The 20,916-nt window shown below is 37.8% G+C and overlaps 1 protein-coding gene across 5 annotated transcripts in view; it reads right to left on the reverse strand.

The window, feature by feature from the left end:
* LRBA (LPS responsive beige-like anchor protein) overlaps positions 1 to 20,916 on the reverse strand; it is a 422,962-nt gene that overhangs the window by 191,740 nt on the left and 210,306 nt on the right. For all 5 annotated transcript variants that reach the window (XM_086612273.1, XM_086612271.1, XM_086612272.1 and 2 more), the window contains one exon: positions 3,831 to 3,955. In XM_086612273.1, the coding sequence (XP_086468399.1) occupies positions 3,831 to 3,955 (125 nt within the window). The remainder of the gene's footprint in view (positions 1 to 3,830; positions 3,956 to 20,916) is intronic.

Raw genomic sequence — 20,916 nt, forward strand, 5'->3', positions numbered from 1 at the left:
GGAACTCCTGGCTTCAGTCCTGCAGATCTACGCACACCTTCACACACACCTTCTCAAGATCAAGATCTCGAGGCACAGGCTATGTATTGCAACAGGGCACAACAGCCTGCTGGTCGAGCATTCACCTAGCACAGCAATTTCATTATTATAATTCTGTAGTGTAATTCCATGCAATCCTTCCCGAACTGCTCCTTAAAGACAGAGTTTCTTCAGGTAGCTTTTTGCAAACAGATCTCTGCATCTGCAGAGAGTCTTTATTTATTCCAGTTAAATCTCTGGAACATTTGGGTGTAAAAAAAAAAAATAGTTTGGTTTATGTTGCTCAACAAGCTGAAGGCATTCACAGAGTGACAGATTATTTTAAATTGTTTGTCTACAACTTAACCTTACATGTGAAATACAATTTTTAAAAGCCATTTTAAAAATAAAGTATCAGAAATCACGATACAAAAGATTATTTTTTTTTAATATCTGATAAATGTATCAGGAAAAGCAGTTCAGGGAAAAGATGCCTTAAAATCCCCTTACTATCCATTTTTTGAAAAGGGCTCCCAGAAGCATCCCTCTAGTCTTCCTATTCGTTTAAAAAGATAACACTGGAAAAAAGGACCACTTTCACATCAGATTCGTTAAATATGATTTTCAAGACTTCTTTTCCATCCCTTGAGTTGAGGCAAAGAAAACTGGCAGTCGATTGCAATACTGTAGGAGATCCAGCTGCTAGTCCCTTGCAGCCACAAAGCTCTGAACTCCGCCTATTGCCTCGATGCAAACGCTGCACTGTTCTAATCCCCCTCCCCAAGTTTTTAACAACTGTCAATAAAAAACATCAAATAACTTGTTAAAAAGCTCGATCAGGTGTTTTCTAGCAGCTAAATATTCTCCCACAAAATAGTATATTTGGGGATCAATCTAAAAATACCATCAGGTTTAAAGGATTCATTTTGTCCACTTTCACACCTTTGTAAGTATTTTGGTTTCTAAACAATGGGTGAAAGGGAGAACAGAAAAGAGTTAACTCTTTCCATCCCAAACTATTTCTACCAAACCACCTTCACCTCTCTTTCCTTCCCCCACAATACACTGCTAGACTGACTTTTATAAATAGCCATTTTGGAAGGATTTTTTTTTTCTCCCCCACTTTGAAAAATTACCTAAAGCCTTTTTTTCCCAAGCAAGTTAATGTGAACTTGGGAATGGCAATTAAATTGTCAGAATTAAAAAATTTGTTTTTAACTAGAAGGTAGCCAGAAGTATAGTCATGGGGCTGGTATTGATTGTCTGAACAGAGAACATTAGTCTTCAGGTATTTATTCTGCCACCTCTGCACCAGAGGTTCTCCTTCAAATCAAATCAATCCCTGGAAAAGATTGGTTCTTGCTACTAAGACACATAACTAGGCTGCAACAGAGCCGGTGGTGGTGGTAGTTGTTCTCTCTAGGTTTTACTGAACAATATCTAGGCTTCTGATTGTTTCTGGATAATTTTCACAGCTGCAAATTGTGATCTCTCCTAGGCTGTGAGCTCTCTGGGGTGGCGAATACATGTTGTTTTATTTGAAAGACACCAAGAAGTTGAGAATGTGTATCTACCAATGAAAAGTGTGCTAAAATGCATGCTTTAAACGATGATTACTGCAATAGTACTTTTCCGTTATTTATGCAATATTTTCCCCTGTCTCCCTTTTGGCAAAATCCCTTATGGCCAATTTCAGGGTTAGGTTTTGCTCTGTTTTGTTTTGAGAAAAGCTTAAATAGGCAGCAGGGAACCTTTTATTCATTATTTTAAAATGCTTTTGCTTCAGAGACATGTAAAATTAATTGAAATAGAATAATTAATGATAAGAAATCATAAAATACCAGGGCAAATATTCTGTGAATTCTAAGGCTATCCACATCATGAAAACAGAGCTTGAAAGCCTGCTTCTAAAAATCTGAAAAGAATTGGATTTTCTGACCTCAAATTGGCTAATAGTAAAAGTTTATAAACACAATTCAGAAAGAAATAGATGAAGTGATCGCTCCAGTTGACCTTCCTGACAACTGTACTTCTGAGACTTAAAGAAAAAAAAAACAAAATAAAACAAAACCCAAAACACCACACCAAAAAAAACCAAACCCAAAATAAAGCCATAAAAACACCTAACAACTTTTGTATTCCTAGACATTCTGTACAGTTGAGCTTGAATTTGTACTTTGGTCATCTATTTCACACGTTATGTGTTTACTTGTGGAAGACTTGGTTACACAAATATAGATAGGACCTCGAAATATTTTGCAGTAAAAATAAAGATATTTTTCAGTATTTTGATAAACAGTACAAAGATTAAACATAAAAATACGAGTAGAATGCATGAAACTGTGACAAGATCTCTTTCATTGAAAGTAAACATAATATTAACGGGGAGCAGTTGTTTATCCATGGAGTATTAAACGGAAAGAAACCTTGCGCCCTTAAAGTCCACGGCGTAGAAACAACACACAGTATTAAGAACAAGAAGCCCCAAAGCAAAAAGTAGGTTAATTAATTCTACATCTTGTTCCTCTTTCTATAGTCAAAGATGTAGGGCTCTACGAACGTTGCTTTCAGATCACTTTATTGACTATTCTCTGCACGGTCATTTATTTTAGAGGACTGATGTCACATTTGGCATTATATCAGCTGACATATTGTAGACATTTTCTTCCAGAAATGGCTCTTTAAGGCTGAGTGCAAGAGGTTAAGACGCCTGATGGAAACTAACTTTACAACAGTGACGTTCTATATTCATATAACAGTCTTAATAATTTTAAATTAAAGTTTATGCCTTCGCATATATGTGTGTGTGTGAACATATGCATATATGTATGCAGTAATTCACAGCCTAAAAAAGAAAATAAAGGACCTAAATTTAAATTATTCTATTCTGTAACACGTACCTTCAAGGCGAAGGGTACTCAGCTTTAATTGTAAGCAAGTTATTTTTAAATAGAAAAAAGATTTTTCTACCTTATCAATGTATCTTCATTGGATCATAAAGACATAAAATTCTAGACTAAAACCCATAGTTCACTAGCTTTAGGTGTCTGTTTATCTTTTTGGTTTATTATAGAATTCTCAAATTTATTATTGTACTAATTTTGCAAATACATTCCTCTAGAGCAGACATAGCAGCATGTAGCTGAGTGATCCCTGATAACAAAATGAGGAAAAAAGAAAAAAAACGTTAAAAAATGTAATCTCCTTTTTTAAAAGTCACCAGGTAGAAATCATTATTACGATTTGCTGCTTGAACGATACTTTACGTTTCAGCATTTGTTATTATTTCTTCCATATCAAATTCTTGCAGAAAAACTTGAGGAGTTAAACATAAGCAAAGGTCTGAACACAGCTTAGCTTTAAAAGTGTTATTTTTCTTTTAATGTATCTGTAAGGATAGGCAGATATGTGCTAAGGCTAACTGAAATAATTGCTGTGGATTTCTGAGCAGGAAAGACCTTATTCTGAAGTTACTAAAAGCATAAATAGGTAATTTACCACAAGGAAGTGTGTCCAGGGATTAATGGCAAAATAGCATCCACTTTTCCTCTGCTTAGTGAGAACTAGATTTGTAATCAGTGTACGCTATGTATGCACAACGTGCCAGCTCAGCTAAGATGTAAGGACATCCCAACACTGCTCCCGGGAAGAAACGGTCCGTTTATCTTTGTACCGAACGCGTCTGAAGCGCGATGACAACGGCCTTTGCCGTTCGGGACAATTCTCCAGCATCTCACAGGAAGGAAGGTCTAGTCTCTACCGCCACGTACTGTAACCTGCTGCTACTGGCAAGAAGCAGATTTTACACTGACCATGTTCTCCGGCTGCTTTTAGTGTCGCTTCAGGATGTGTCGATCCAAGGGGGTTGCGCACAAATCGTCGCCGGCGCCGCAAGTCATCTTCCCAGTAGTCAAGGCGCCAGAACTCACGAGGACGACTACAATGAAACAGAGGAGCCACATATGTTAGCAATTATCAAACAGCATGGTAGCACTGAATTTCTGCATAAAGCTCTCCTTGTTTGCGCTGCTTTTGCCTTTTTTTTTTTTTAACCTCCCCCCTTTCTGCAATCTTTTACTTAGGTATGTCCTTGAAAATAACAATATCACCTTCCAGTCTAAGGAACTCCTTTCCCTTTTTTCTTGGAAGGTGAAATGAGCACTAAATACATCATTTTGAAATGAATTGCTGACAGTGTGATCAGTTTCCCCACACTCTAGTGGCATGTGCTCCGATTTCAGCCTCATTTCAGCCTCAGCAGGGCACCTTTCTCAGTGACTGCATTTATAAACCAGAATAGGGAAAAGGCTATTATAAATATGGTATAGCATTACCTATATTAATCAAAGTCTGTCCCCCTTCATTTTTCTTCCTAATTTGTGCCTTTTTGCACAAGGTCAGTAAATCATACCATGAATTCTTGGTCCAGAAAGTGTTAACTTTAATGAATACCTCAGTTACATGGTTATGTATGTGATAATAAAATATTACTCTGTTTAGATGTGCAGGAATTTAATTAAAATAATCTCTTAAAATATTCATTACATTTAGCCCCTGAGGCTTAGAACAACACAAGAAAATGCATTTCTTTTCCATTTACTGTTTTTAAATAAACCATTCCAGGAGAGTGAAACAGCAATCTATTTTCAAGCAAATCAGATTGGATTTCTGGTTTATGTAGTTGTGTTTTTACATTTAATTAAAAACTGCATGTTATGATGTGTAATAATTGCTATATTGAAGGCATACTTTTAAAAAATTACATCTAGAAAAGGTTATATCAAATTCATTATTTTCCATTGTATGCTCCAAATATACATAGATCTTTTTTTAATATGGTCATATATAAGTGCCAGTTACTATCTTGTTAGATGATCGTGAATGAATGCCACTGTAAACCAGTATTTTAGCCCAGAGAACGTACAAAAACCGTCAAGTTCAGGTATAGCAAATAAACAAACAGAAAATGCCTGAAGCACAGAATAGCCATGATAGCCTGAAAAAAAACCTGTATGCCCAAATTAAAACCCACTGATTTGGTTTGTTAACACAGCTAGTATTAAAACAATAGATGAAAATGCATATATATTCCATTTCTGGTCCAGGAGCTAATAGCGAGTATGCCTGTCAACACTGACAAATGAAGAGCCACAACTAATTTAGAGATCAAAATGTTAAAAATACTTGGTATCCACATTCTTAGGTTTGAGGTCTAAAGGCAGAAATTAGTTTCATTTAAGGTAAATCGAGGTTTCAAACAAACACCGTAACAAAAGCCAGAGTAATTTGCATAACCCTACTCCAAAACACAATTTGCAGACATTAAAATCTGCGACTGAAAATAATCTTATAAAAATGGAGAGTGTCTTTGCATCTACCTTCATTAAAATTCGATGCCTTTTTCTAACGCCAAAGAAAAGGCAGTGCTATTCTTCATCTTCCTGATTTCTTACTTTCAGAAAAACACTGAAGTATTGGAATCAAATGCTCCAGTATCTTATTTTCATACTTTGTGTGTGTCACAATCACGCTAAAATTTCGAAAAAAAAAACCCCAATGATTTTGGAATAATTAACCAAACACAAATTATAAAACACAGGAAGATACGGGTTTATTCAAAGGTCGATTAATAACTTAAAATTCTCCATTAGTGATTACAGAAAAAAAGGCAGAACACAGCTGGCTATGTGCATGCCTTTGATAGTCGTAGAGCACGGATGGGCACTTCATCATTCTGCCGTCCTACATTTATCTGTTAAAATTATTATCAAATATCAGCCAGGATGCAGTCGTGAATCACAGACTGCTCCTCGTCTTCAGGGGAATGATACAATGAGGGTCTATTCATCAGGATGGCAATCGGCACAAGTAATTAGTTCCCTAGACTGAGATCTCCTACAAAGCTTATTTCAGTCAGCACCACAAACATATGACAATGAAAAGCTAATGGAAGCCGCTAAAATTTGTTAACCTCTTCTGCCATCAATCCTTCTGGTATTCCGTGCTACAGGATTATGCAAAGATGGTAAATTATTAATCTGTCATTCATCTATCTTTCTACAGTTTTGATAGAATTAAGTGATGCCATTCTTCTGGATAACAATTACAATTACACTACATTACAAAACTAGGCTAAAATTATTAGAAAAACAGGTAACAATCATCAGGCACGAAGCATTATCTTGAAATATAATATATCTTTAGTCCTCTACTTTTATTTTCAGTTCGGCATATGGAATTTGCATAGGATTCCATCTCCTTCACCAGTGCGCTGATTATTCACAATTATTAGACTGTGTATTTGCGTATTTGTGATTATTGGCAACAACTGTATGATGAGGTTAAAAAAAATAAAAATCTAGTCTCTAGACATAGAAAAAATATCCAACAAAAGCCTGCACAGCCAAAAATAAACATCTAATGTTGTCTAATTCCTAGAAGTGAGCCATTTTTGAGAGCAGCTACTAGGACAAACGCCTGTTAGTACCAATACAAGCCAGTATACTATATAGGTACTCTATAGAACAACCAGCTTACTAGTTCCATCGATTAACCACTGCTGTCCCATCCTCAAAAGGCAATGCTGTACCATGCAGGCTTTGTACCTCTACAGCCAGGGGGAGACAGACATAAACATTGCTCCAATTTGGACAGAACTGACTGCTGAAGGATGGAAGGATTACGAAGCAAAAGGCCAAGTAGGCAGATTTTAGGAACAGTATAGTGCCATTGATGGAGGGACATTTGACAGCAGAAGTTTCCGGCCCTACAATAAAGGCTGCCATATGGACTAAAGGTGCTATATGGACTGGATCAATGAACATAAGTACTCAATTAGTGTAAGTGCAAGAGCAACGCTTCTCAGGGGATAGGGGATTTATGAATTATAAATCATACGATTTGCATGGATTTGTCATGGGCCCGTCTAACACGATACACAGTAATTAGTGGTTCCTTGGTAACTATATTGACGGAATAGGAACAAAGCTTTGATATTAAATGTTTTATTCAAATAGCATAACCATTATATTGCTTTGTTTTTTCAAGTAGTTCCACAAATTACCAGGCTGTGCACTCAGAATTGAGATAAAACGTTCCTCTCAAGTCTCATGTAACTAACTACATTGTTACCATTGTACAGAGATGAGATGAAATACAGAATGACCAATATAACCTGCATTTTCAGGACTTCGAGTGTGTCATCAAAAGCAAAAGTCACTTCACTGTGCTCAATGGGAAACAGCTTAAATGCTCACAGATCTTCATTCCAAGAATAAGAAACCTATTTTTCCTATCAAAGATTAACACAATTGAAAACAAAACATAGCAACTGGTGCACTAGCTTTGTTATGGTGTTATAGCAAAGGAATTTTAGGTGTGGGAATTACCTATTGGGCCTCGTATCCTATAGGAGATTTAAATTAAATCTAAGCAGTACAACCAGAGAATGAATAGAGGATCGTGCAACTGCTGAAGAATTACTTCTTGTAATGCCTTACCCATTGCATATTTCAAGATATTCTGCCACCTCTATGACCACAGAAAAGCAGCAGTCAGCACACTAGCATGGACAGAAAAGGGACTCTGTGAGGTGGGGAAGAGGAAAGAAAATGTAAATCTACAAAAGCAACAGTTTGAGAGGTCTTGGAGCTGTATTTGGGCCACCAGTTAATTGAGAATGGATTTTAGTACACCACAAAAGCACCCATTCGGATCCTTAAGACTAGAGAAGTACTAAATAAATAAACACAGCACAGAAAAGAGAAACAAAGAACAGGAAAAGCAAAAGTAGCACAGCATTCTAGAAATTGTCTGCAGGGACAGGGGATGATGACTAGAGCTCTAACTGACCTCTTCTCTCTGAAAGGCTATCTAGCCTTAAAGGTCAGCAAACCCACTCACATGAAAGACAACTGCAACAACCTTACAAGCAGATGGAAACTAGAGCATGTATGCCCTCAAAAAAATGTGCTGTCAGGAAGACTCAGACCAACACAGTCTGCTATTATAGTCTTTGAACAGTCTACTGTTTAAAGAAAAGCAGTTCTTGCTCTGCTGTATGGTAATTATGTACATTAAACACAGATATGAAACATCAGTCAATGTGGATTTTGTACTGCTAGAAATGACTGCACAGATGTGTCTGGAAGCAGAGGCTCTTCCCAGGCCACGGAATGAGAACACGGGTGGTGATCACGACATGAGCGTAAGACCTCATTCACAGGCCCTAAGCCTATCTGAAGATAACAAGATAAATTTCCAGATGGCATATTCCTTGTTGGAACTCTAACAGTAGAGTTAAGCAGGTAAGTTAATCTCCAAACCTAATCAATCCTTGGTCTCTCCACTAGGACCAACAGCTGAGACAATCAGTGATGGCAATTTCTAAGGTGTAAATGCTCCAATACAGAGACCGAGGCTAAGTTAGTTTCACAGACAACCAAACACAGAGCAGCAACACCACTTATTCATCAATAATAGCAGTGTAGACTTGAAACGAAACCTGGAAGAAGGCAGCTCTGCAATTTCTCCATGACCGACTGCAAGCCCGCCACAACCTCTGGTTTGAATTTATTCAGCACTTTGGTTGCAACGGCTCACCAAATGCACAATATCAGGTGCTACTTCTAAACTACACAAAAGAGCAATCACAGAGCACAAATAGGGATGTCCAATTTTAAAGAAAATTATTATTTCAGTGCTGTTCAGGAACATTTCTTGCTCTGATATCTAGATAACTTTTGATTCAATGTCAAATACTTCAAGAACTCAAGCAAGACATCCGCTGAAAGATACACAAACGTTTTTCTCCAAAAAGAGAAAAGCATTCACATTTAATTGTCAATCCAAAGATAAAAGTGCTGAAGTTCTAGAAAGTATTGCAGAGATCTTGATGGAGTACTGCTAGCAGACTGCAGGGCATCATGTAAGGTGAGGCTGCTTTATCTTGCAAATTGAAATTCATTGCATTTTCATGCAGCTGGATGTCCAGAATATTAACTAAAATCTCTCATGTTTTGGATGTAATAATAAAATGTATGGTATGTTCCACTAACAGACTTGATAAAATGCCAGTAAAATATTTTCTGAAACCCTCCAATATTCTTGTAATGAGCTTTCAGAAACTGTGATCTAAAAAAACCAATTACATCAGAGCACATTAATATGATTAGCTACATGTCTATACGTACTAATCTAAAAAATGTTTTGTGCACATCCAGCTGTATTATTGATTTGTAACATGATCAAAAATATCTAACATATTTGGGAAAACAGGACATTGAGCTCAATGATGGTAAAGCAAGCACTGAAGACGTAAGTGGACAAGCAAGTTCTCAGCAGCAGTACCAAGCTCAGCATTTCATGCAGAGATCCCAGGCACAAGTGTTTGTGTTGCAATGTGGAAACCTAAATCAGAGCACTGATGCAGCAGGGAAAATGACTGTTTTTCAGTAAATCAGGTTCCTGATCTGATTCCCAACTTTGCCTATATTACCGAAGTACACAGGAAAAGGTTTGACTAGTATTAAGTCAAAGTTGCCACTAAAATATCACTTGGCCAGCTACACTCCATCTCAATGTGTGTATTTCACAGCACACAGTCCAACATCAGCTAAAGATCTTCTACTCTCCCTCCCTCTCCCAGTTGCATTCACGGAAGCATTTGTGCGGCCACCCTAAACCCAATCACAGTAACAACCTGGGCTTATTAAGGTTCAGTGGTTTTATTCTGCTTTACATTAGTACCCTGTTGACACTGCAGTCTCACCAGCAGCTACGTAACTAAAAATGAAGGAAAGAAACGTGCCGGTGAGGGCAAGGAAGAAGAGGATGAGGAAGAACATCTTTGATATTAAAAAAAAGACATATCATATAAGCATACTCTAATATTAGCAGAGTCTGTGCTTTCTTATGTTATCTTCATTTTCCCCTCACATAGACATTCATAATAGCATAGTCTGGGAATATAGACTTCCACAAATGGAAATAACTGGGAACACTTACGCAAAACGCATCATGCACAGGCAGGCTCTTAATCTCTGCCACAGTCACTGCTGTAGTAACAGGAACTGGCTGTAACAAAGGCCCAAGGCCACCGAGTACAACTTCTTTGGCATAATATCAGTTATGCAAAACATCAACGTAATGCACTACATTAGCATAGTCTATTTGCTGCTTCTAACTCTTCTCCAAGAAAACATTTGGCTTTGCCTAGAAAGGATTTTTTTCCTGAAAGGACTTTTGTTTTTATTTCTGCTTCAATTTTATCAAAAGTGTGTTGGGGGGGAGATTCTTGTGTTTCCAGAAGAGAAAGTAGTGACATTCTTCTTTACATCTTTCAGAAGAAACAAACGTGAAAAGCAGGGTATGAACTTCAGGCACACGGTCTACGTGGACTTGGCACAGAACTGCCACTCTGAGGACCTTTGCACAGTTGTAGGGGACGCTTGTACAGTTAAACGGAAGGTACTTCCCGTGCACAGGAAAAAAATGGGAACGTCAGTAAGGGAAGCATGTCTTAACAGATGTTTCATGTTATTTCCCCATATAAACAAGACAGTACAAGCAGCACAGACCTGTAATTCCTAGATTTGCATTTTAAGAACTGGAAGAAACGTTGCTTTTACACAGTAAATAGTTAGGATACTATCTCTTTGTTTCAGCCACCCGTTAGATGCTGCAGCCACAATTCCCCACCCAGGCCTCCCGTCTCCGTGTTTTGAATCCTACCAAAAATCCATTCCCATCTAACTAGCATGCAAAACAAGACTAGAGAAACACTGCCGATTTCAGGTATCACAGAGACTCTTTTCGGCAGTGACAAGCTTTGAATTCCTCATTTGAAAAGCAATCCAGAAAAAGTGTTGACTATAAATGTCTCCACCTCCCTCGATGCATTATAAAGCACCACATCAGGGTAAAGACAAGCCCACCTTTAAGGTGCTGCTGTCCTAGATGATAGTGTTATTCACCTCCAGTTTGAAACCAGCTCTGTTTATGCATGAGTTTATGTATGCTCTTCTTTGATCTTTATTAACCCCTTCATGGCTAACCACAGGCCCAGCTTTTTTGGAGGCAGCATTCTTTCAAGTTCTGGCATTCCAGCACACACTGATACTTCAAAGAGGGTTCACTCAAACACATGGTACAGTACTAATCGTGTACTCTGCAACCACTATCTTATCTTAGACTCATCTTATTTTCATCGGTTGAAAACAAAGCTGCACTTTAAAAGACAGTCACCTTAAGACACAGTTCAATTCTTGTCGCATTTCCGTCACGATTAATTATAAATTAAGTGAAACAAAAACTACTCCACTTCTCCAGCAGAAGTTAACATGAAAACTTTCTTCTGGCTTTGAGCAAAATTAGATCAGACCTGACTCACACATGGAAGAATGAACGCACAGCAAATTTGCAACTGGGTGCTCTGGCTTAGTTGCTCATAAATCTTTCCAGATCTCGCGCATCCTAGACCTGATTGCAGTCAACAATTTTTAAATTGTTTTTCAAAATAATTACAGTTCATATAGATCCCATAAACTGCCACTCATATAACCATGACTACCAGAATATATAAAAATAGGTACATTGCATCTCACTGGAGGTTTTTTGCTGTTTGTCTGATAACGTGGAAATTTAGTCTGCAGTACTTAGTCATCCCTTCCTTGGCAAAACGAACAATGGAATATAAGAATATAGGTTGGAGGATATACAATAAAAAAGCCAGCTCAATCTCTATCTCCTTAGTCATTCCTACTAGTTCTGATGCTTTCACCTTAAGCACATGCATAGAAAGGATCTGTATCTTTTCTCACTAATTACAGCACCAGCAGGTTTTCCATGAGGAATAAAGTACATTGAAATATCGTGACTAACATTAATTGGTTTGGAATTTGAGATGATAACCTTTCAGCAGTTCTGGATACATAGATCAACTTTTGACCAAAACAAGAAAATCTTCTCAGATCTGTTATTTTGTTTGTATTTTGTTCTGACTCCAAAAGTAATAAATACAAGAATTACGGTAAAGAGTTTTCCTAAAATCTCAGATTTGACCTGCACCAAACATTTCAGCTTCACTACCATCTCTTCTAGAAGAAACAGGATGAGATCACATTCCCACATATCTGCACTTTAAGAGCTGTGGCTAACCTGTATCCTTTTTCTATAGCTCTCTTAACAGCTGGATACTTTTCTTGCTGCCATAAAAACGTAATAGTGCACCCCTCTGATTCAGCAAATAGTTTTCTCCTCTATGTTCTTCTAAAGAAAGTTAATTTTTTTTTTCTTTTGGAAGTATATTTTTAGAGTCCTCTGCCAGAAAGGTCTAAACTAATTGTGCAATTTATTTATTTATTTATTTTAAAAAATAAGTTAAAATTAGTATCTAGTAACTACATTAACTCAGCAATTCAACAAACAACAAAGAGAGGAACAGAAAAGATGACCAAGACTCAGGTACAACATCTACAGTTTTCCAGTCCAGAATGAACCTCTGGAAGGTGATGCGATGTCTGTTAAAGATCACTTGTCTTCAAACCAGCCTTGCCAAAGTAAGTTTTTCATTCAAGAGAGACCAACTTGTTAGTTCCTTTGATAGGAAAGAGTCTGTCCTCCGAATTAGGACAGATGGAACAACCCTGGCCTGCTTACACATGGTTTCTTGTATTTTTTTAAAACCTAGAATAACAAAGTGAAGAAAGTCCTCTCTGAGGTCTCTAAATGTTTACATATCAAAAACATACACATTTTATCATTTCATTGTGAACAGAATTTGAGTGCATCTAGGGAGATAAGGAAATTCCCCCTTCAATCTCCTCTTGCTTAATCACAAATTAATTTGAACATACCTGTCCCTCTGCTTTAAATTACATTAGGGGGAATAGGTAACTGTCTCAGGTCCACAGCATGTTTGTCTGTTCTTAAATAATATCTTGGAAAAGGTAGTAGCATTTTGGATTGCAGGTTAGGATATTGACGTCTTAAGACACCCAACTTCAACATTACCTGCATTTCTCCTACTCTCTGATACAAAATCAAAGCTTACATCAAAAAAAACTCAAAACAAAACAAAACAAAAAACAACCAAAACCAAATAAAACCACCATTCAAGCATGATTTAAAGGCTAACACTTCTGACAGAGATTTAAATTCAGGATTCAAAAATCTGGGAAATGACTTCATTGTGTGATGACTGCAGGAACACATGTAAGAAAGAGTTCGAGTAACTGCAAACATTGTATCACTCCCTGAGACAGGAAACAATAAGTACAAGGCAGCAAGACCGCTAAGAAACACATGGAGCAAAATTCCTAACTGTTACCATACTAGCATAGCACAGTCAGGAAACAACAACAGGACTCAAAAACCTTTAAGAAGGTTTTACTTATTAAATATATTTCTCCTCTGAAAGCCTTACAAAAGGTGCCTAAAAGCAAAAACACAACAAAACCACAACACTGGATTACGATGAAGCACCCTGTCCTGGACCACACAGAGAATAATGTATTTACTCGAGCTTTAAATGAAGGGAAAAGTAGGCTGAAAAATGTACCTTATCTTCTACTATATGGTCAAAGAACCAGGAGACAAAAGGTTGGCAATTAATAGGCACTGCACGGAGGCAAGTTCAAAACTGCTACCAGACACAGTCCGCAAAGGAGGATGCTGCCTGTGAAGTGCTCTTTGCAAGGTGGTAGCTATGGGCTCCCATCAAGTCACATAACAATACTGCTTCACACCTATCTGCTGCACAGCCTGCAAGCACTCGGCGCGAAACAGCGCGTGCACTGTGCTACTGAGGATGGAGAAGCAGCACTGAGGTACAGACATTCAGGTCTAGACAGGTAGGAAAAACATGCCCAAGATGGTGAGCTGATGTGGGAGAGTAAGCTAAGAAAAAGTTGGAGTCTCCATTTGGAAAGGTGAAAATGCATATTTGGGGCTAATGTCAAGAGGCAGGGAGGCACTTTAGTGTTGTTTTTTCTGCGCACACTCATCATTGTCATCCTGTATTTAGATAAATACAGTACTATTTCATGCCTGATTACTCTGTGCTAATTTGAGCTCGCCTAAATATCTGCAGCTTTAATCACCCATCCTGTCAAAGCTGGCTGAAGCTACTGAACTGCTTCCCGAGATCCACTGATGCCCCAAGGGTCATGAAAGCTCTGCAGATAGTTACTAGCCCCCTCTGAAAACCATACCTACCCTCCGGCTACATGAACGAAAGAGAAGTGCAGAAGCCATCCTCATTAATGTGGCAAAAATTACCAAAGGACTACTTGCAGTGAAGCATAAGCAACATTTGAGTTCCTTTATACTGCAATTCAAGGGCTTAGCCTAGGAGAAAAGCTTGTACGGTGACAGAAGCAGCTAATAGAGAAGATGTAAACTTTTTTTCTATACTATTTTAAGAGCAAAACCCAGCAACAGATAACTGTTGGTAATGAACACTTGGACTGAGCAATACAAGAGACGTTGCAATATTCTTTCCTCCTGTTGTGGTTTAACCCCAGCTGGCAACTAAGCACCACGCAGCTGCTCACTCACTCCCCCTTGGTGGGACTGGGCAGAGAATCGGAAGAGTAAAAGTGAGAAACGTCGTGGGTTGAAAGACAGTTTAATAGGGAAAGCAAAAGCCATGCACGCAAGCAAAGCAAAACAAGGAATTCATTTACTACTTCCCGTTGGCAGGCAAAGCAGGCCATCTCCAGCAAAGCAGGGCTCCATCATGCGTAACAGTAACTTGGGAAGACAAATGCCATCACTCTGAACGTCCCTTCCCTTCCTTCTTCCCCAGCTTTATATGCTGAGTATGATGCAATACAGTATGGAATATCCATTTGGTCAACTGGGGTCAGCTTTCCCAGCTGTGTCCCGTCCCAGCTTCTTGTGCCCCCCCCAGCCTACTCACTGGTGGGGTGGGGTGAGAAGCAGAAAAGGCCATGACGCTGTGCAAGCACTGCTCAGCAATAACTAAAACATCTCTGCATTATCAACACTGTTTTCAGCCCAAATCCAAAATGTAGCCCATACCAGCTACTCTATCCCAGCCAAAATCATCACACCCTCCACGCATCCTTACTTTACACTCATGGCTAACAGGTGTTAGCATTTAAACGCAATGTTATAGAATAGGATGGATAACAAAGACTGTAAAATGAAAGCTTAAGAGGCAACAAACCAGGAAACGTTTCCTCTTTCATTTCAGTGATCTAAAAATGAGCATAATCCCCCAACTTCTTTCCTCTCTGTGTTAGCATCCATAGAGACATATGCTAAAAAACAATGAAGCTTGTTCTTCAAGGGGCCCTATTACTTCTCTTGACAAGGTTTTCAACTTTTGCCTCTTCAGCCAGCTACTCTTTAATTTGCTTCTAAGACAAATTTACCAGTCATCTCAGCAACTTAATAATTCTGAGTTTTGAGTCAAATGGGGGGGGGGGGAACCAAAACCAAAACCAACATACCTCTTTAGGTTCTTTTCTAACATCGAAACAACTTTCTCAATATTAAGCAATTCTTCTCCACACAGCAGCCTCATCACGGAGGAGAATCAAATGACACAACACTGTCACTCAGAACTGGAAACAATAAGTCACACGCAGCAAAGAATCCCTGTCCCACAGCCACTCAGCACCACTAAGAAATGTCCCCCTCAGAGAGGAGAACTGAGAAATCTGGCTGAGCTCACGCTGGACTGCACCCAAACCACATCACGGCAGTGGCACCGACAACCGCCCGAGGGATCCCTGTCTCCTGCCAAGGAGGGACACAAAATGCACCCATTGGATAGAAAGAGCACAGGAACAGCTGTGCCTTTTCTCACCAAAAGTCTAACCCCAAATTCTGCATCCAAAAACGCCAGTGGTGGCTTAAGGAAGAGTAAGATCAAACTGATCATGTACAACTTCTCCCCTTAATAGTTTGCCAGTTTCCAACTATTTTCAGCTCAGGGGATTTCCTGAGTCTAATGTGGTTTGTCTATATATACTCCTTCTTCCTCCTAATGTGTTTCTCTTCCAAGTACTCATCCACAGTGGAGAAACAGACTTCCAAAAACCCGAGTATGAGTGGCCCCAACCTCCAAGTTCAGAGCTTGGGAAGAATTACTACAGCGAAAAGCAGGCTGGGACGGTGCTAATTTCTGGGAATTTCTGTTCTAATGTGTCACTTGGGCACCAAGGTAAAGAGTTTTAAGTGGCACAGGCAAATCTTAGCTTCTGGACTACAGAATTCCATCTGTGTGTGTGTAAATCGAATATCTGTATAGTATGTGATACTGTTAACATTCATGAAAAGCAATAGTAGGGACACTGAAGAGAAAAATCATTTAGGTACTAAAGAAACTCCAAACAAAACTACAAATCGCGTATTTAAAATCTGGAATGCAAATGTGAGAGCAGAACATTTCTCTGTAACAACCACACAATTCTCCACCTTTTTTTTTTTTTCTGCTGGAGATGTTAATTCTTGTTTTATGTAAATTCTTCAGAGAAGATTGTTTAAGACCATATCATTGTTAAATTATTGTGCAGATACTTATAAGCATAATTTAGGTATACTGCATCATAATGCACATTTTCTTCCTTGAACATAATCTTCCTCCTGCATATATAAACTATATGTGTAATTATCTGTAAAGTCACATCTTTCTCCATTATTCAGCTTTAGAAGTAACCATGTATTATCCCTGCTAAATTAAGCAAACATCTTTTTTTCAGTAGCCTAAGATGAAAAAATTAAAGAACCCAAACGTTTTGACACAGTATGTAATACAACTTCTCCAAGAAATCTTGTTTACAAAGTTTGTTAAATCCATCACAGAAAACACCTTTTTTTTTAAAAAAAAAATCATGGTATAAGAATGGAGAAGCATTTTTTTTGCAATTAGCTTCTCTGCTGACAGAAGAGTCAATTCAGACTGTCACTCAAATTTGAGAAAAGACTGGTTCATTTCATCATGAAAACTAAATGTTTTCACTTTCCTTTTCAAAATAAAACACCTATTTATGTTTTAAGAGATTTCAAGGATAAGAGGAAGTGAAAAGTTTTCCATTGCTGTGAAAACATTAACACTTCCAGAAGAGAAACCATACTTTCTCATTTTGAGAGGAAGATGAATTCAATTATTAATGAAATGAACAGAGCCCTAGGAAAATAATAAAAAAAATATTAATTTACATGTAAACTAGTTTGGTTTTAAGTGACCTATGAACTTTAATTTGCACTGTTTCAAATACTGTGTATATATACAGCTACTTGTACTACATTTTTCAACTAAAAATTAAAAATACAGTAATGAAAACAATGGCAAAAGGACTCAAATAAAACCTGATCTTTTGCTACAACTTCTCAAGGTCATAGGATTCATTTTCAGTATCATGCACCATTAAAATTTACTTTGTTGTACTAGTCACTAAGAGGGATAGAGAATATGGTTTTCACAAAAGGGATGGCTTTCATCTTGACTTTCACCCTCTTTATAGGGAATAACTTTGCTAAACTTTGGAAATGAAATACATGTGTGAAGCTACACGGGCAAGCAGCAAATCACAGCAATAGCTACGGATTACTTACCAAACCATATGATAGAAGTAACCAATCTTTGATACTAATCACTGCAAGATGGTATTTTCCTCCAAAATTTCCCATGAGTAAAAGGAGGAGTGAGAGGAGAAGAGACAGACTGACAATCATCACAGAGATTACACACACAGTATGGGATTTGGAGAGGAGAAATTAAGACCTTAACAAATGTAACAAGTTCTTTGGCTGAATTTATTCTGTGGATTCGATGGCTTTTGAATGTTTGATAAAAAAAGAGGTTTGTAGGTAATTCTATTTGCCCCAAAGTCTTCTAAGGTATCATTTTAGCTTATGTTTACTATATTTTAACAATTTGGAATAAAATTTCACTAATCAAAATCAGCTACATTAAGAGAAATTTAATTTTTCCCCCCAGAAGCTGTCACCCAACATATTTCTTTGTTTGTCTCTGTACAAAGCTGCCAAATACAGCTATACTAAAGGCTTTGGAAGTTTACAGTCTGTATACAATCAGTAGCTGTTTGCTATGGTAAAACACCTCTGGAAGATGCTGCCCATCCTTCCCTAGGTCATGCCTCCCAGATTGCTCCCATCACCCTTCTCGTATGCCCAGACTGGGACCTCATGTGCGTCAAACCTACTGAGAACAGTCTTAGTTCCTGTCCATGACAAACATGCATTATTCTTACAGACCAACAGAGAACAATTCCTCAAGTCCAGAACTTTATCTAAAAAAAAAACCCCACCCCTCTAAACTTTCTCTGAAACAGCTACTCCAGAAAGACCAAGAGACACTGGGACAAAGAAAGTTGCAGTTGTCTTTCACCAGCGCTCTTTACGTCCACAACAACATAAGCAGCACACAGGAGGAAATTATTTCAGCCAGATACAGAATAAACAGAGCCTATGAGGCAACAAAGAAAGCATCTAAATGTGGAAGCTGTGGAAGATAAAAATGCAAGAGGGGAGGGATTATGTGTACATGATCTGCTAGTGATCAAGCACCGAAAAGAGGATGGAGGTGGGAATTAGTAGGACAAGAGGCAGAGTAGAGGATGGGGTGCCACAAAACCAGGTCTGGCTAGGGCAAAAATCTGGGAAAAGCAATAAAAGGTCAAAAAAGAAATCTGATGGGGACAGAAAATGCAGGCAGGCAAAAGCAGAAGGAAGGCTGGGGTGGCAGGAGAAAAGAGAGAGAGAATATTTCTTCTATAATGTCATTATTAGGACATTACAGGTGATCCCGATTCTACTGCTCCCTGAAAGTTGGACCTCATAATCTTAATACTGTCCTTCAATATTAGTCCGGTGTTCATTTGTTATTTTTCTGAAGAGAGGGGGTAAAACAGTGTGTATATTTAACACACAGTGTTTCCACTTTCAAAATTTCCCTGTCATGAAGTAATCTTGCAGCTGCTCCTTAAAACTGCAAAGATCTCAATCATACAAGCCATGTCTCATCTACCCTATCATTTAAAAAATAAATAAAATAAATACACTACCACCACCTCTGCTGGAATCACATCTTAGCATCTCCAGCAGCAATAGCAACAGCTTCATGAAAGTTACCAAACGAATCCATCCAAAACTGTGAACTTTTTACTGATGTCACCACAAGGTTCTTCCAGCAAGGACGGACAACACCGGGCTTATCCTGCCTTTTAATGTTCCAATCAGGAGCCTGCTGCCATACTCAGACACACACTGCAGTAAGGCACAGCTAGAAAATGTTTTTAGGGGCACAATGCAGAAAGAGTGGAAAAAAGATCAAACAAAAAATGACTAAATGAGGGCCACAAAGCACATAAGTACAGGTATTAGATAGAACTGCAGTTCCTGGTTCGCAGTTTGGGTACGGCCATTCTTTCAGCTGCTCTTAAAAATGACAATTTCTAGAATATTTATTTTTAAGGGTGCATCAAGGACTAGTAAACACTAAAGTTGAACGCTACAGTTTTCTTATTCTTTAAAAGTTTAGGAACAAAAAATATTTGCCTTAGTAGGGTAGAGAGAGGACTCATGGAGGCTGTTTGCTGTGCTCATAATTTAGAAAATATTGTTTCAGCAATCAAACTTTAACGCTGCTATTTAGAACCAGAGACCATAAGAGATGTACAATAAAATCCACAGATACAAACGGCATGATAAATCCAGCCATTAACGCTTTGGGGTTTTGGTGGTTTGTTTTGTTTGTTTTTTTTATATTTAAAATTATATGTTCCTTTATTTAAAAAGAAGAAATATTCCTGCATTGCTAGCAGTACTGCACTGTGAAATCGCATTTTCCCCCTTATTACCCCCAAGCATATGCTTTGAGTTTCTAAGTATCATTAATAAGGAAGCTGCTTTAAAGCCCATTCAAGTAACAGGTCAATATTCCTAGATCTGACATACAAAAGGACTTCTAAAACAAAGCTTGTCATTTTTTTTTTGTTGTTTATTTTATATCTATTTTTTGCTCTTGTTCACCCTCCTTTGAAGTCAGTCTTCAAAGCTTCAATATCAATTGGAATGCAGCATTAAGGATTTTACGACACTATGCTACTTAAACTTTTATTGTTTTGTTGCGAAATCATAATCAGAAGGATTAAGCTCTTGTATTTGGCTTTTTGTTTCTCTTTTTTTTTTTTGTAATTTACTCTTCTCTTTTTTTAATTTCAATTCCAGCGTGCCATAAATCTGTAGCATGCTCCTTTTAGTCTTCCCACATAGACAAAATAATGCAGTTTACACTTAAACATGCTCAAGAAAAAAAATTAACATTCTTTATCATTTTCTAGCAGAGACAGTTAATACTCTCAGGCTACATTAATAGAATCTTTCTGCCATTGTAGAAAGTTTGATAGCACTCTTATTTCAATGTCTGAATTTTTCTCCTTTTTTTGACAAAGACAAATGATTGCCATCAATCAAGATCCAATCGGGTATACACAGAGTCAAGCAAATGCATCACTCTTTACTGGTTTTCCTGCTATTTGTGCAGGCTTTGCTCCATATTATTTTATAGAATGATCAAAAAAGCAGCCATAAGATAGATCATTCACACCCACTGTAAAATTAACTTTCATGAATAATGAGAGTTTTAAACCTCAGATAATGTATATGTTATACAGAAGATATTGCTGGAGTTCATTTCTGGCTAGAGATTATGTAAATGATACTATATGACCTTTATCATTACAAACAGGACATGCAAAACACATATTATTTCATACATCATTCTAAAGCAAGTCAGAACCTAAAGGAGAATCAGTCATTTATAATGTTCACGGTGAAGTGCTAAGGTTGCAAGAAAATGATATGAAGTACTTGTGATATTTTTGACTACTCCTCCCCCTTAAC

This window comes from Tauraco erythrolophus, chromosome 5 (genome assembly GCF_009769465.1).
Source record: "Tauraco erythrolophus isolate bTauEry1 chromosome 5, bTauEry1.pri, whole genome shotgun sequence".
NCBI classification, from domain to species: Eukaryota; Metazoa; Chordata; class Aves; order Musophagiformes; family Musophagidae; genus Tauraco; species Tauraco erythrolophus.